The sequence below is a fragment of the Sarcophilus harrisii genome, chromosome 6, assembly GCF_902635505.1.
Source record: "Sarcophilus harrisii chromosome 6, mSarHar1.11, whole genome shotgun sequence".
NCBI lineage: Eukaryota > Metazoa > Chordata > Mammalia > Dasyuromorphia > Dasyuridae > Sarcophilus > Sarcophilus harrisii.
In genome coordinates this window covers 251,665,971-251,681,623 of record NC_045431.1, presented here as the reverse complement: position 1 = coordinate 251,681,623, position 15,653 = coordinate 251,665,971, and the positions used below count along the sequence as shown (strand labels likewise).

The 15,653-nt window shown below is 32.6% G+C and overlaps 1 protein-coding gene across 1 annotated transcript; it reads right to left on the bottom strand.

Annotated features, from left to right (window-relative positions):
- Positions 1 to 10,654: 10,654 nt before the first annotated feature.
- On the bottom strand, positions 10,655 to 11,578 carry LOC100914855 (olfactory receptor 10AG1-like). The gene has a single exon (XM_003773822.1). The coding sequence runs from the start codon at positions 11,576 to 11,578 to the stop codon at positions 10,655 to 10,657; it is 924 nt and encodes a 307-aa protein (XP_003773870.1).
- Positions 11,579 to 15,653: the final 4,075 nt, after the last annotated feature.

The following is a 15,653-nucleotide window of genomic DNA, read 5'->3' as shown; positions in this document are numbered from 1 at the left end:
TTCAGAAGAGACAAACAACTTTCTGTATCTGGGACTCATTATTCCCATCTGTAAAATAAGGAAATTGGATTAAATAATCTATAATATGCCATTTAGACACAACTTTCTATATTCTATATTCACCATCTGACATGACACCTTAATCTATTTCCCAGCTTCTTAAACTGTGGTTTGTGATACTGTTAGGGACCTTGAAACTGAATGTGTGTGGGGGGGGGGTGGGGGTGGAAGGAGAATATCCACAGAATTATAATTTAGTATCAGTAAATGTTTTATTCATATGTCAATTTTGTATATGTATAAATCAAGGGTCATGAAAAAAACATTTCACCCATAGGTGAAAATGGGTCAGAAATAAAAAAAAAAAAAAAAAATAACAAAAAAAAAAAAGCTCTGATCTATATAATCATTGTATTCAGACCAATTAAGTTCTTTTTTCTTCAAATTTAAGCTTGACCGATTTTTTAAAATTATATTTCTAATGCAGAAAACTAAGTGACTCAGTGAATAAAATACTCAGCCTGGAATAAAAAAGACCTAAATTTTAATCTGGCCTTAGACTGCTGTGTGATCCTTGGCATGTAATTTAACTTTCATCCACTGGGAAAGGAAATGACAAACTACACCAGTATCTTTGTCAAAAAGCTCCAAATGAGGTCACAAAAAGCTGGAAATAACTGAAAGTGACTATATAAAAACATTATTTTCCTAAGATTTATTTCAAAGACAAATATATATTTCTATTTAGTCTGTTTCAAGATCCTTCCAACTAAAAATTCAGACTCTACAATTGTGATTTACTTAAACTGAAATCCTTAGTATATATTATTAACTGTAAGAGAAATTGATGAAAATTTTAAAATGCCAGTAGAAATAAGATTTCATTTTGAACATTTATCTTCTTATAAAGGCACTATAAAAATATTAGCCATAATGCTTTATATGTGTTTTTTATTGCTTAACATTATTTAGTACTATGATATTTTGATAGTATTTTAATGTCTCAAACTTTTGGTGGTTACATGGATAGATGCATATTTCATATCAATCAGCATTTATTAAGCAGATATTATGTTTCAGATATTATGTTTAATACTGAAGATACAAAAAGGCGCAAAAGATAGGGAAATAATTAACAGAAGACAAAAAAGGAAATGAAAGGTTTCTTTTAGAAGTAAAGTTTAACATAAAGTTATTTTTAAAATAAAGTTATAAAATTTAATAAACATACATGTTAATAAAGACTTTTGAGGTTGAATTATATTGAATGTAACCTTTCTTACTTTACCACTCCAAATGAAGCATCCTCAATTCCTTTACAGAGTCACTATTGTATACAAAATGAATCTGAGTTCTTTCTCTGTACTGCTTCTTTGTTTTAAATGCTTTCTAACTTTTTAACACTCTTTGTTTTTATTAATGGGACATTGGAAACCAAAACAAACAAACAAATAAAATGAATTTCTATTTTGTCTACTCATTTCCTTAGTATTGGACATCATACATTGCATATTTCAATTCATAGTATCACATTGTCATGTAATTTTGACTCCCACTTGAATTTCAGAAATTTTTGTTTTATTTTTTATTTTTGTAAAGTACATTTAAGATACAACTTCTCTAGTAAATTTTATACCATTTAACTTGAATAAATGTCCTTACCAATGAAAGTATTTTGAATGCTGCCTCTGTGTTTAGGGGTGATTCACCATATGATTCCTGTTATTGGCTTTATGCTACTTTCAAATTAACCAAGTGTGACAAAGCAAAATTTTCATCAATGATGATATTAACATTTTCTAAAAAAATAGAATTTATTCAAGTTCAATGAGTGATAATTTGACCACCAATTATCTTTTCTTATTTACAAATCTGGAAAATACCATTTTCTACTTCTTTTAAATGTTTGAGTATTTATCCAGTCCTAACTTCTTTCTTAACTTTCAGTCGATGTTGTTCTAGTGGCAGTGCAGAGAGTTGTGGGAATTCACCTTGGGTAGACGCCGGTCCATCTTGAAAGAATTCATGAACCAGAAAAGTTTGACTGGCAAAAGGAAGTTTTATTGGCACTAAGAAATCAGCTTTGCTAGGAAGGCAGACTTTCTCATTGGTGAAGTCCTGGAAGGGAAATAGAGGTTCTAGCAGAGAAATCCTTGCAGAAAAATAACAAAAGATTTTCACTGAGAAGAGGGTCTCTTCACAATGGGCAGCTACTGGTAGGTAGCTATGCCAAGGAGAAAGGTTCCTTGACAAGGCATAATCCTGCTCCTGACCTTTGCAAAAATATGGAGTTTAGAAATATCCTTTATAGAAGTCTGAGCCTGAAACTTCCAATTGAAAAGAAAGTCAATGCTCCCAGGCTTAGATACTTATCAATATCAGGCTCAGATTGCCAAGTGAATGAAAATCACTTTGAAGTCTTCCTGAATCCAGCTACAAAGGAGGGGGATGATTTATTTTAGAAAAGTTCAGTCTGGGAAATATGTCTTCTCCTACGCTTTTTGGAGACTGGGAGACCAGAGACCAAAGGGAACACAATTTCAGAGTGATTATTTTACAGATTAAAAGGAAACAGTTTCACCCCCATCATTGTCCCATATGTACAATTGCATATTTGGATGTTTATTGGGTATCTCAAACTAGATGTTCCATAAATATTTTAAAATTGTCTTGTACAAAATTGAACTTAATGATTTTATCCCCCAAATTGTACTAACTACTGAATATTCAAAGAATGACAGAATGACAATAATAGCTTTCAAGAAGCTGACATTTTAATGGAGAAAATAATATGCAAAAAAGCAAACTATATAGAAGTATGCTATATGTAGGATAGAGTTGAGTTAATAAATTGAATAAAGGAAATACCATCAAGTAACATTTGGTAAAGACTTACTGTGAAACATGGAATTTTAAATGTTATCTAAAGAAAAATAAGAAAGTCAGAAGGAGGCAACATTTAAAATTACAAGAATCAGGAACAATTATCGAAAATGCCTCAAATCTTGAGCTAAATTATCTTTGAAGAACTGAGAGACTAGTATTACCAGATTGAAAAATGCAAGAAGAGGATGAAGTATAGAGGAAAGAATAAATTGTAAAAAAGATTAAAAAGTAAGAGTGGCACAAGTTGTGAAGGACTTTGAATAACAAAAAGACAGTTTAATTATATATACAGTGACTACAGTTTATTGAATTGATATTATATAATATAATAACTAATGAGGTTTAGATTTAGGGAACCAAAATGAAATTAGGGTTTCTGGTGGTCAGGGAGTTAAATGATAAGGTCTGGTGGCAGGTTTGGGGTTCAGGGAACCAAATGGGGAGGTTTGGCTCCCCTGCAAGCTCTTGGGATTTGGAGCAAGGATAAGGAGTTTTGGGGAATCCTTTCTGGCAGTGCAGAAATTCTCTGTAAAGGAATTTACAGAGGTGAAAACTTAGATTGATAAAAGAGGTTTATTACAGGAATTGGAAGTAAGGTTAGAAATCCTGACAGAGAGGTATAAAGCCTGGTTAGGGAAATAGGTGAGGATAAGGAGAGGATAACACTGGAAAAAAATATTATTCCCGCAGGCAGATCTATGGAAAATGGAGTTTTGCACTGAGAATGCAGTTCTCAGGGGACAGAAACTCCTAGCAGCTGAGTAAGCAAGCCACCAAGGTCCATCTGCAAAGACCTTAGTTGATGGAAGCTTATTATATTGTTATCTTGGTAGGGGTTGGGAACCCCAGGTTGGAAAGACCAAGTTGGTTGGCCTAAGCAAGTCACAATGGGGGCTGGGACAACCAGAGCAGATCAGAATCAATGGGGGCTGGGAGAGCCCAAGTTGGCTCAGATACAGTGGGGGATGGGACAAACCTGGACCTCCTATTGGAATTCAAAGGGATGCTTTTGACCAGGATTTCTGAATCAAAGACCCAGGCATCCAGGAAAGAAAACTTTTTTTTTTTTTTTTTTTTTTTTTTGGAGAGGATATGCCTCAACCAGGAGGGACTGAGAATCTGAAAGGAATCACTGATCAATAGCAAATATAGTTTCTTCAAGGGACCACAGCCTGCTTCAATAGATGATGATGCTGAATTTGATATCACAATGGGGAATGGAATGCAAAGGGATGAGACCCAAGACAGAGTACCAAGTAGTAGGTTATTGCAATAATCTATGTATAAAGTGATATGGTTATGCACAAGGTCATGGTAGTGTCAAAGGAAAGAACGGTTTATACAGGAGATATGTATTGAAGTTAAAGTTTATAGGACTTCATAAAAGATTGGATGATTTGAAATAAGGAAGAAAGAGATTGTGAAAGAATAAAGAGGAGGAGGAGTTTTTAAAAAGAAGGAAGAAGAAGGAAAAAGGAAGAGAAAGAGAAGGACAAGGACAAGGAGAAGGAGGAGAATGGAAATGGGGAAGGGGAAGGAGAAGGGAAGGGAAAGAGAAAGGGAAGGGGAAAGAGAGGGAAAGGAAGAAGGAAAAGGAAAGGGAAAGGGAGAGGAAGGAGGAGGAAGAAGAAGAGGAGGAGATGGAAGAGGAGGAAGAGCAGGAGGTGATATTGATGATTACTATGATGATGAAGACATTTGGGATACAAATTAAGTTGCCTGGGAGAATGGCAGAAACCTCAGTAGAACAGGAAAATTTATAGGAAAGTAAGTTGATTATTATTACTATTTTTGTTTTGGCAGGGAAGTAATGAGTTGTTTTGTATCTATTGAATGTAATTTATCCATGGGAAATTTGGATTGTTAAGCCTAATAAGAAGATAGATATGCAAGTCTGGTGATAGAAAGGAGGATGATAATTAGATCTAAGGCTGGATAAATAGATCTTAGAATCATCAACATAGAGATGATAATTAAAACCATGGGAGGTATTGATATCACTAAGAGAAATGGTACACAAGGACAAGAGAAAAGGACCAAGGACAGAGCCCTGGATGACTATCAAAAGTATCTACAAAAACACTACAGGTCTAACCATTTTATCTTGTAATCATTTAGTTTAAAAGGCTCCCCATTAAATCAAAGTCTAAATATAAATAATTTTAGACATTGATAGTCTGGCCCCTCTGTACTTTGCTGTTCTCTTATATGTTTCATTGCTCCACATTCTGTAGGGTACATTGACAATGACCCCCTTGCTGTTGCTTGAAGACACCCCATTTCTCAAGTTCACAAATTTTCAGAGCTTGTCTTCCATGGCTGGAATGCTTGTCTTCTGTATCTCTGCCTCCTTGTTTACCTAGTTTCTGTTAAGTCTCAAGTAAAGCACTACATTTTGCTCACAAGGTTGTCAGGAAAAAACAATACAAGGACACTCTCAAGGTATCTCTTAAGAACTTTAGAACAGATTGCAAGACATGGGAGACATGGGAAGATCACTGAGCATTATCTCTTCTTTATTGAAAAAGCTGCTGTACTCTATGAGCAAAGAATTAGCTCAGAACAAACACAAGATGTGCTAAGTTAGAAAGGAAACCCCAAATGTTTATAGGGATTATTCGTGTCTTACTTGGTGCAGAGCACTCCAAGCTTGTATTTCTCTGATTTATCACAGTTGGACACATTGTGATTTGACTCTAATATAGTGATGTCATTTTGGCTTTCTTCAAGAAAGGGACAACCAACCAACCAACATGGAAGAAGGTTTTTCTGCTTCTCTTCCATGATTTTGCTTTTTACTGAGATTATCATCAATTTATTCTGAATAATAGCTGTTACATGCTGTTTCTTCCATTAACTTTGAGATTTTTGAGGGCATAAATTTCCTTTATCATCACGGTGGTTCAGACATAATAAGTGATTAATAACTGTCTGTTGACTTAGTCTGGTTTAACTCATGCATTCTCTGTGATCTTACAAAACTTATTTTCCATGCATCACCAATGAAACCTAATAATTTATCCTCCTATTTCCTAGTTCCCAAAATAAATTAGAGAAAATAATATAAGTAGTTGTCAGACTTTTCTGAGTCAGAGTATTTGAACTCAACAAAAAATAGCTAAATGCTTTTCTTTTCTTCTTCTTGAACTTAGGTTAACATGCTATTGACCTACACTTATTCCCTGTTTACTGTTCAAGTATATTTCCCTTTGATAGAGGAAAAAAAAACAGAAATAAAAGAGAAAATGAGCAACTTTGCCTTGTATTCATGGTAAATTCTCATCACCCCATTCACCAAGAACAGAAGTCATGTGCCTTCTCTAACCTTGTCAATGCACTCAATTTAGCTTCAAACAAAAGCACCAAATTTAAAATAACAAAGACCTAGGCCAAACAATCCTGGAGGAAAAAGTGATAGCCTATCTTATATTTTCATTTTCTTTTTTGTAAAATATCAATGGTATTCTAATTTAACTCCTGGAATTATTGTGATGATTAAATAAGACAATATAGTGAAAAAAAAAACTTTGTAAAATATAAATACATATATTCAACTAATAATATAGCCGTCATCAGCAGCAGCAGCAGACTTCATTTTTCTTGCCAAACATAGCTCATTTTGAAATTTAAAACTATTTGCAATATTCTCATAGGATCCTATTTTCTTTTCTATGCATCTTCTTTTAGGGTCAGGTAAAAATACATGATTTCCATAATGTTTGATCTTTATATTCCTTTATCATTTTTTATCCCATACCTTATTCTATATAATTTTTAGTCATGATTTTCAATATAAATAAAAAACAACTCCTTAGATTTGAAATTGTTTCATGTTTTTTAAACATCTTAAAACTAGATATAATCTTATTTGAGATAATCTTGTTTCAGACTATATCCAAATGAACTCTAAATAAGAATGCTCCTTTTTTAAACCTGAAGGTTCTTAAGATGTTTTTTTGTAAGAAATTTCCAACTTTATTTGCTGAATCTTAATCTTTGAATAACAAAATGAGATTTAGAGCTAATAGGAACATTCAGTTCATTAAGATCTGAAAAGATACCCTCTCTAGTTCAAGAAACTGAAAGATATAGTGAAAAAGCAGGCACTTACCTTCACCTGATCTGGCAAATTCATTCATCATTGTTTTTTCTTTCATTATGGATAAATTAAATATTAAAATCAATATGATAATAGATATTTGCACAGTGATTTATTGCTAGAATTGTTCATCTTATACATTATTTGATGTGCACAATAGAAGGGAGATGAATAAGTTTCAGGTGACTATTTCCATTTTACATGTGAGGAAATTGATATAAACAGTAAATAAATAGCTTATCTCAGGTAACTCTTTTATGAAGTGTTAGAATTGGAGCTGCAACCAACATTTCTTTTGATTTCAGAATAAGTACTCTTACCATGTCCTCAGGCTGCTTTTCCATTAAGTAGGAAGTAATTCTAGTTCAAACACATAACTATATGACAAGGAGAAACCTCTCCAACAATCATTGAGTTTAGAAGTAAATGAAATGATTAAATAGAAAGGACTCTTGTCCTGAGTAACTCCTTAGGGACAGCTCTTCTCCCAGACCAAATTTGCTTATTTTAATGAGAAGTAGTTTTTTCTGATTCCAAGTTCAGGATTCTAAACACATCCTGGTGAGTCAATTGGAGGGATTGAAATGTGTTACAAGGGTATAAAGATGGATGATCATTCATATCATCTTGATTATGCCACTTATATTCTGTTTAGCACTGTCATTGTGCTTCCCATCTGGCTCAATTTCCACTTCTGTAAAATGGAAATGATATCACTGTTCCCTTTAATGAACTAATTTTGTTAGGATACAAATGAGGGTGTATAATTAGAAAGGTGACAAGATAATAAGTTATGACAGAAATATATATGTAGCTACTGATTTCTTATTTTATTACTGTTTCTCTGTCAAGGATAATCACCTTTGGGGGAGAGAATCCAAATGTCTAAGGGAGGAAGTAGAAAAGAAAGAAAAAAGAAAAGAAAGTGAAGATCAAGCACTTGCAAGATGACTAACAAATTATGATATAAATATATTGAGATGTTACTACCAAATTTTAGGATGGATGACATAGGTCATTTGATAAACCAGGGTAGACGTGTGAAATAATCCAAAACAAAAAATGAAAAACCATGACAACAATATGTACCATGTTCATAACAAATTAAAGGGGGGTAACTACTAAAGATAAGGCCAAAAACCCTCCATTAATATGAAAAATCATAACTCTGGAAACCAGTTTCACTTCCTTGTTATAAAAAGTAATAAAGTATATGATAAGATAATTTGATTTTTTAAAATTAATTAATTATTTTTTTAAAAATAACTTTTTATTGACAGAATCCATGCCAGGGTAATTTTTTTACAACATTATCCCTTTCACTCACTTCTGTTCCGATTTTTTCCCCTCCCTCCCTCTACCCCTTCCCCCAGATGGCATGCAGTCCTATACAAGTTAAATATGTCACAGTATATCCTAGATACGATATATGTGTGCAGAACCAAACAGTTCTCTTGTTGCACAGGAAGAATTGGATTCAGAAGGTAAAAAATAACCAGGGAAGAAAAACAAAAATGAAAGCAGTTTGCATTCAATTCCCAGTGTTCTTTCTTTGGGTGTAGCTGCTTCTGTCCATCATTGATCAATTGAAACTGAGTTAGATCTTCTCTTTGTCAAAGAAATCCACTTCCATCAGAATACATCCTCATACAGTAACATGGTTGAGGTTTATAATGATCTCCTGATTCTGCTCATTTCACTTAGCATCAGTTCATGTAAGTCTCACCAAGCCTCTCTGTATTCATTCTGCTGGTCATTTCTTGCAGAACAATAATATTCCATAACATTCATATACCACAATTTACCCAACCATTCTCCAATTGATGGGCATCCATTCATTTTCCAGTTTCTAACCACTACAAACAGGGCTGCCACAAACATTTTGGCACATACAGGTCCCTTTCCCTTCTTTAGTATCTCTTTGGGGTATAAGCCCCGTAGAAACACTGCTAGATCAAAGGGTATGCACAGTTTGATAACTTTTGGGGCATAATTCCAGATTACAGAATGGTTGGATTTGTTCACAACTCCACCAACAACGCATCAGTGTCCCAGTTTTCCAGCATCCCCTCCAACATTCATCATTATTTTTTTTCCTATAATCTTAGCCAATCTGACAGGTGTGTAGTGGTATCTCAGAGTTGTCTTAATTTGCATTTCTCTGATCAATAGTAATTTGCAACACTCTTTCATATGAGTTGAGATAGTTTCAATTTCATCATCTGAAAATTCTGTTAATATCCTTTGACCATCTAAGATAATTCGACATTGACTATGATTTAAGATAAAAACAATTCACATTTAAGATAATTTGATATTGACTATGATTTAAGATAAAAACAATTCATTGATACATATGCCATATAAAGCAAAAACAGGATTATTCTTAACAAAAACAAACAAAATGTTTTATAAATAACCAATGAATCTCCTGTTCTACTTTTAAAAAATCATTTTCAACCAAAAATAACCAAGTTAGACCCAAATGAACAGAAAGTCTTTTTTAATATGAATTTACAACAAAATCTTCAACTTAAAATAGTAAACATTCTATATAGGACCAAGGAAGTCAGTAAGTGGCAGATTTACACAATTTATGTATTTTCTTGTGTTTGATGGCACTATATATATGTGTGTGTGTGTGTGTGTGTGTGTGTGTGTTATAGCATATATATACACACACATGCATACACACATACATATTTTATATAACTTATAATGAGACAACTCCTATCTAATAATTATGCAGAGAACAGTCACAGGAATTATCTGAAATTCCCTCTCCAAAATTAATCTTCAATACCTGAATTGAATATTTGGAAATCTGTGTAATAGGTATTTTGACATGGAAATTTGTACTTCAAACCAAATTGTACCTTTGGAAAACAAAATGACATAAAAATATTATCTATATACTGGGAAAATCACAGACTGTTGGAATTGTAAAGGGTTCTAGAACCTGATTCTAAACTTGTTAAGACACAGATGTTTAGTGACTGATCTAAGGTCCCATGCAATATGAAAGATAATTAAAATGTCAGTTCCAAATACAAACAAAACTTAATATTCACTCTAGTGAATGCATCTAAACTAACTATTTTTTTACGTGCTTCTTGTGTATTAAGAGTTAGATATGCTACATTTGAGTTTAAAGATTGTGGAAAACTTAGGGAAAAGGAAATCCCCCAAAGTTAAAATAAAATTAAATTCCTCTTATTAAAATTCAGGATAAAGAGGAAAAAAACCAGAAAATTCCCCATGAATATATTGATTTTTGTTTGTAAATTATATCTCATTAAGATTAAAGATCTTTTTGGAAATCATCAGGTAGAATTATACAGGAAAAGTTTGCTGTATATTTTTAGTTATTCCATGGTGTCAGCCTAATATATTTAGCTAATTATCTCAGTATGCTGTTTCATAGAAGAAACAAATTCTTAATATCAGTGTGGGAAACAAAGAAATACTTTGTTCTTTAATGACATATAAGTATTATTGCATTCACGTCTGAAATGAAAGCAGATGTCCATTGCAGTTGAGAAAATAAAAGTGATACGAATTTCAAATGCAGCTAGGAATCAAACAGACAGCAACTTTCAGGAGAAATTGTGAAACTAGTGGATGGGAAATTTGATAGGCAATTTTTTTCTTATTCTGTCATATCCCCAATCATTTGGACAATAATTTTTTCATTGCCACAATGACATCCCTGTTCCTAAGGCTGTAGATCATGGGATTGAACATAGGAGTTATAATGGTATAGAAAAGTGAAAGCATTTTTTCTATTCCTGTTCTGGAATTGGTCTTTGGTTGTAAATATTCAATAATACCCGATCCATAAAATAATCCCACAACCATGAGGTGGGATGTACAAGTTGAGAAAGCTTTGGATCTTCCCATTACTGATGGAAGCTTTTGGATGGTAATGAAAATTCTTATATAGGAATAAAGTATCAACAGAAAGGGAATGAAAGCAAATAACACAACCACTGTGTAGAATAACACTTCATTCCAAAATGTGTCCCCACAGGCTAACTTCATTAATGGTGGCAGATCACAGAAAATGTGATCAAGAATATTAGAATTGCAGAAAGATAATGAGAAAATCTGGTATGTCTGACCAATCAGGATAGGCACCGCAGTGATCCAGGAGGCAACTACTAACTGGACACAAACCTTGTGATTCATAATAATAGTATAATATAGTGGTTTACAGATGGCTACATAACGGTCATATGCCATCACAACTAGGAGAAGACTTTCAGAGATTACTAGAATAAGAAAGAAGCAAAGTTGAACAGCACAGTCCAGAAAAGAAATAATTGTGTTCTGAGTCCAAAGATCTGAAAGCATTCTGGGAAGAGTGACTGATGTGTAGCAGATTTCCAAGAAGGCAAAATTGCTAAGAAAAAAGTACATGGGGGTTTGAAGAGTTGCATTAGATTTTGTAATTACAATAATGAGGCCATTTCCAATGAGGATATTTATGTAAATGCACAAAAAAATACCAAAAAGAATACTTTGGAGATTGGGCAAATCAGAAAATCCCAAAAGAATAAATTCCTTCACATGGCTGAGATTTGTGTTTGCCATCTTTTCCATCGGCTTTCTAGAAATATTGGATTTACTTAAGATGATTCATTTTCCCATTCAAGGACTGACTCTTAGTCTGTAAAATAAGGATGTTCATTTGCATTAATCATGTTACTTTTTTTTTTAATCTGATAGCTTATATTTAAGTTGTTAACAATTTCTGACATTCTACCCAATGTTATGTCCAACTGTGATTTTCTATGATACATGTATCAGTGAATGTGTATGTGTGTATAGATAGATGTATATGTATATATGGATAAGTGTATATATAACTACACCCACATATATGTATATAAATAAATATATATACATATGTATACACACATTTGTGCATGTGATCTTTAGTAGGACTGTGTCTCTGACTAGATTATAAACTCATTTGGCAAAAAAATTTATTCTCTGATTATTAATGTAGTGTTGTCTTAGAAAGCAGTTTATTGAAAAAATGGTTATTAATCATGAGTAGAGTGATGACTGGATATTGTATGTAAAATATAACTATTCTCCCAAAATATATTTTACTGGCTGTATACTAATTTTCATTATCATTCAAGATTAGTCTTATTTTAATATAGTATAGCATGGATGTTGTAACACTGAATAATTCTCCTTTGAGTTAGAAGAAAGGGAAAATAATCATTTATTTAAATATGTGAAAGTCAGTGTATTAAACACATATTTAATACTCTCTCTTTTGATTCTTATAATGTCTTTGGGAAATAAGTGCTATTATCAACTCATTTTTATAGTAAAAGAAACTAAGGCAGACAAAGCTTAAATGACTTGCTAAGTAATATGCAACCTATTATTGTCTTAGATCATATTTGTTCTAAGCTCTGCCTGACTATAAGCTCAGCACTCCATGAACTACAAAATAGTGCCCAAGCAAGTGGCAGATTAGTCTCAATATTTTATCAATTTCCAAATGAAAAGCAATATGAAGTTTGATTAGAGCAAGATTTATAAAATTTTTAAAAATAATAATAAAATATGATTTAAGTAAAAATCATGAGGACCAGTGAAGCAGCACAATGGCTATATATATATATATATATACACACATATATATATGTATTTTAGATGAGAGTAGTTATATGTCTATAGAAAGTTTGTGTGTTTGGCTCTGTATGTGACTCTGTGTGTGTGTATATGTGTATTTTCCAACTTCATTGGCAGGGGCCAACAAAGGAGGGAAATTTATGGCCAAGACACTTAATTTTAAAAGGAAATCAAAATCAATGAAACTGGACTTTATCCTATAGACTCTGAACCACAAGAAAACATTGGATATAGACATAGATGTAGATACAGAAATGTACACACACATACACACACATATAATACCTTAATAGAAATTGACCTGACTCTTAAATATTTCAAATCTCATCCTATTCTTGTGACTGGACCTGCAGCTAGTTGGTGATGTTCCACTGATTTTTTTTTAAATACAGGTGTAATAATAGATATGATGTTAATCTCATTGTCTAGGTAATTATTAATTGAAAGCATCACATATTCCTTAGTTTAATGTAGCTCAGTTTAACTTTAATATTTCCTCCAGCCTCATCAAAAATAAAATAGTATGTAACTTTTTAGCTTTTCTAACCATTATGGATGTCCCAATGTAGTGTATCTTATTATTAACTTTGAGTTCTTCTCAAAATGAGTTGTAGTAGAATAATCATTTGCATACAGAAGGGCTTTATGATTTTAAAGTGATTACTCTTGCTATGTTCTCACTTGAACTGGTTATGATTCATATATAAAAATAAGTGTCATGTCATCTTAAAGCTGAGCTTTTCATTAAGACTTTATGTCAATGTAACCATTCTATTTAATGAATCTTGATTCCTGACAAAGAACATATGATTAAAGAGAAAATGGTGAAATTAGAAACCATACAGAACAGAATTAAAGCAAACAAGAGTTCGTCTAGAATAACTCATTCATTTCATATGTCAAAAAATAAAATACGAGAAAATTAAGTGAATTGTTAAACTGCACACAGGTAAGGTTAGAGGAGAATTCGAACCCAGATCTTATGATTCCAAATAAAATCTCTTTCCCTGTGCAATGCTTTCTCACATTATTCTAGATGACACTCAATCACTTCTAAAGCCAGAGTAAACAAATTATTAAAAGTCTGCCTTTACCTTTCTGGAATGGAGAAAAATCTTATGCAGATCCTTTTTTTCTTTGATGAATGCCTTGTAAATAATGCAAACCTGTAATAACTGAGGTTAATATAATACTTTTAGGTGGCAGAATCCAGTATATATATATATTAGATCATTAGAAATACCAAAAAACAAACCCAAAACTGTGATGTACTACATCAATTATTATATCCATAATTTTCAATATAAGAAATCTGAAACTCATTAATGGTAAATGATTTGTTCAGCTTCATACTGCTACTAAGTACTGAGAGTAAGGATAGATAACAAAATGAGTTCAGCTCTCTTCTTTCTACAGGGTATAATCTCTCTTCATCTATAAGATAATAAATTTAGAGATGATTAAAAAGGAACTCTTAATATCATTTATTCTAACCACTAAATTGCTGGGGATTTTTTTAGGGAGTTGAGTAATAGCTTGTTCTATTTCTTTTTTTTTTTTTTTTCTGAAATGGGACTATTTAAGCAATTTACTTCCTCCTCTGTTAATCTGGGAAGTCTATATTTTTGGAGGTAGTCATCCATTTCACTTAGTCTGACCACTAAATTTCATCGATGCTTGCTACATCAATAAAATAGAAACTTAAATGATGTATCCTAAACGTGCAGATGGTTGAAATCAAAGAAAATATTTTAACTTAGTTTCCATAACTCCTAAGGCCAGCACCTGAGTTTCAAATTCAGCACTCTTGTTCTCCCCACTCAAGGCTTTCACAAATCATAACTGGACCATGTAAAAGGGACCAACATTGTTATCAAAAATGCTCTGTGCTCCAATAAGTGAGAATTCTTAAATAGAAAGGAAGCCTGCCTTGCTATCTTCTATGGGAATATCCTTCTCCCCAGGTCACCTGTTAATTTTAATTAGTTATATACTTTTTGCTCTACGTCCAGTTGACTTAGCGCATAGTAATGAGACAGCAAGGGATAGTAAAAAGAAACCCTTAGTTTCAAGTCAGAAAGCCATGCTTATAGCCTTGTCTGTGCCTTTTAATTTTAGCAGAACTTCTATTAAATGTGTGTGTGTATGTGTGTGATGAATTCTCTCGTAGAACAGAATTTGATAGCAAAGTGTATTGAAAACCAGAGTCCTACAATATGTTCTTTACAAGAAGCACATTTGAAACATAGTGAAAGATATTAAGGGTAAAAGACAGGATTACTGTGTGACCTTAGGGAAGTCACTTGACCTAATTGCCTAAGAAAGGGGGGAAAAGACTGGATTAGAAAATATTATACTTCAACTGACACAACAACCCCCCCAAAAAACAAACAAACAAACAAACAAACAAAGATAGTAGGGGTAGCAATTCTTATCTCAAAGCAAAAGTGAAAAAAAAATAGATCTAATTAAAAGAGATGTTAGGAAGTCACGTCTTTTTAAAAGGCACCCTAGGCAATGAAGTAATATCAATAGTAAATATATAGATACCATATGATGCAGTAATTTTGTACAGCCATTTTTCTTGATAAAAGCCTAATTTTAAGAATATATAAAGAAATGAGTCGAATTTATAAGCATATAATTTATTCCTTAATTGATTGTTCAATTTTCAGATAAAGAAATTAAAGCCATCTATAGTTACATGAAAGAAAAAAAATCTCTAAATCACAATTGATTAGAAAATGAAAATTAAGACAACTCTGATGTATTGCTTTACAGCTCTCATAATGATTAAGATGACAGGAAACAGTAATGATGAATATTGGAAGGGATATGAGAAAACTGGTATTTGGGGAAATGATTCATCCATTCTGGAGAGTAATTTAGGATTATGCTCAAAGAGCATTAAAACTATGCATATGCTTTGACATGACAGTCCAATTTCTGAGTCTGTGTCCCAAAGATATAAAAGAGGGGAATACAAAAATGTGGGTATTAGCCCTTTTTGTAG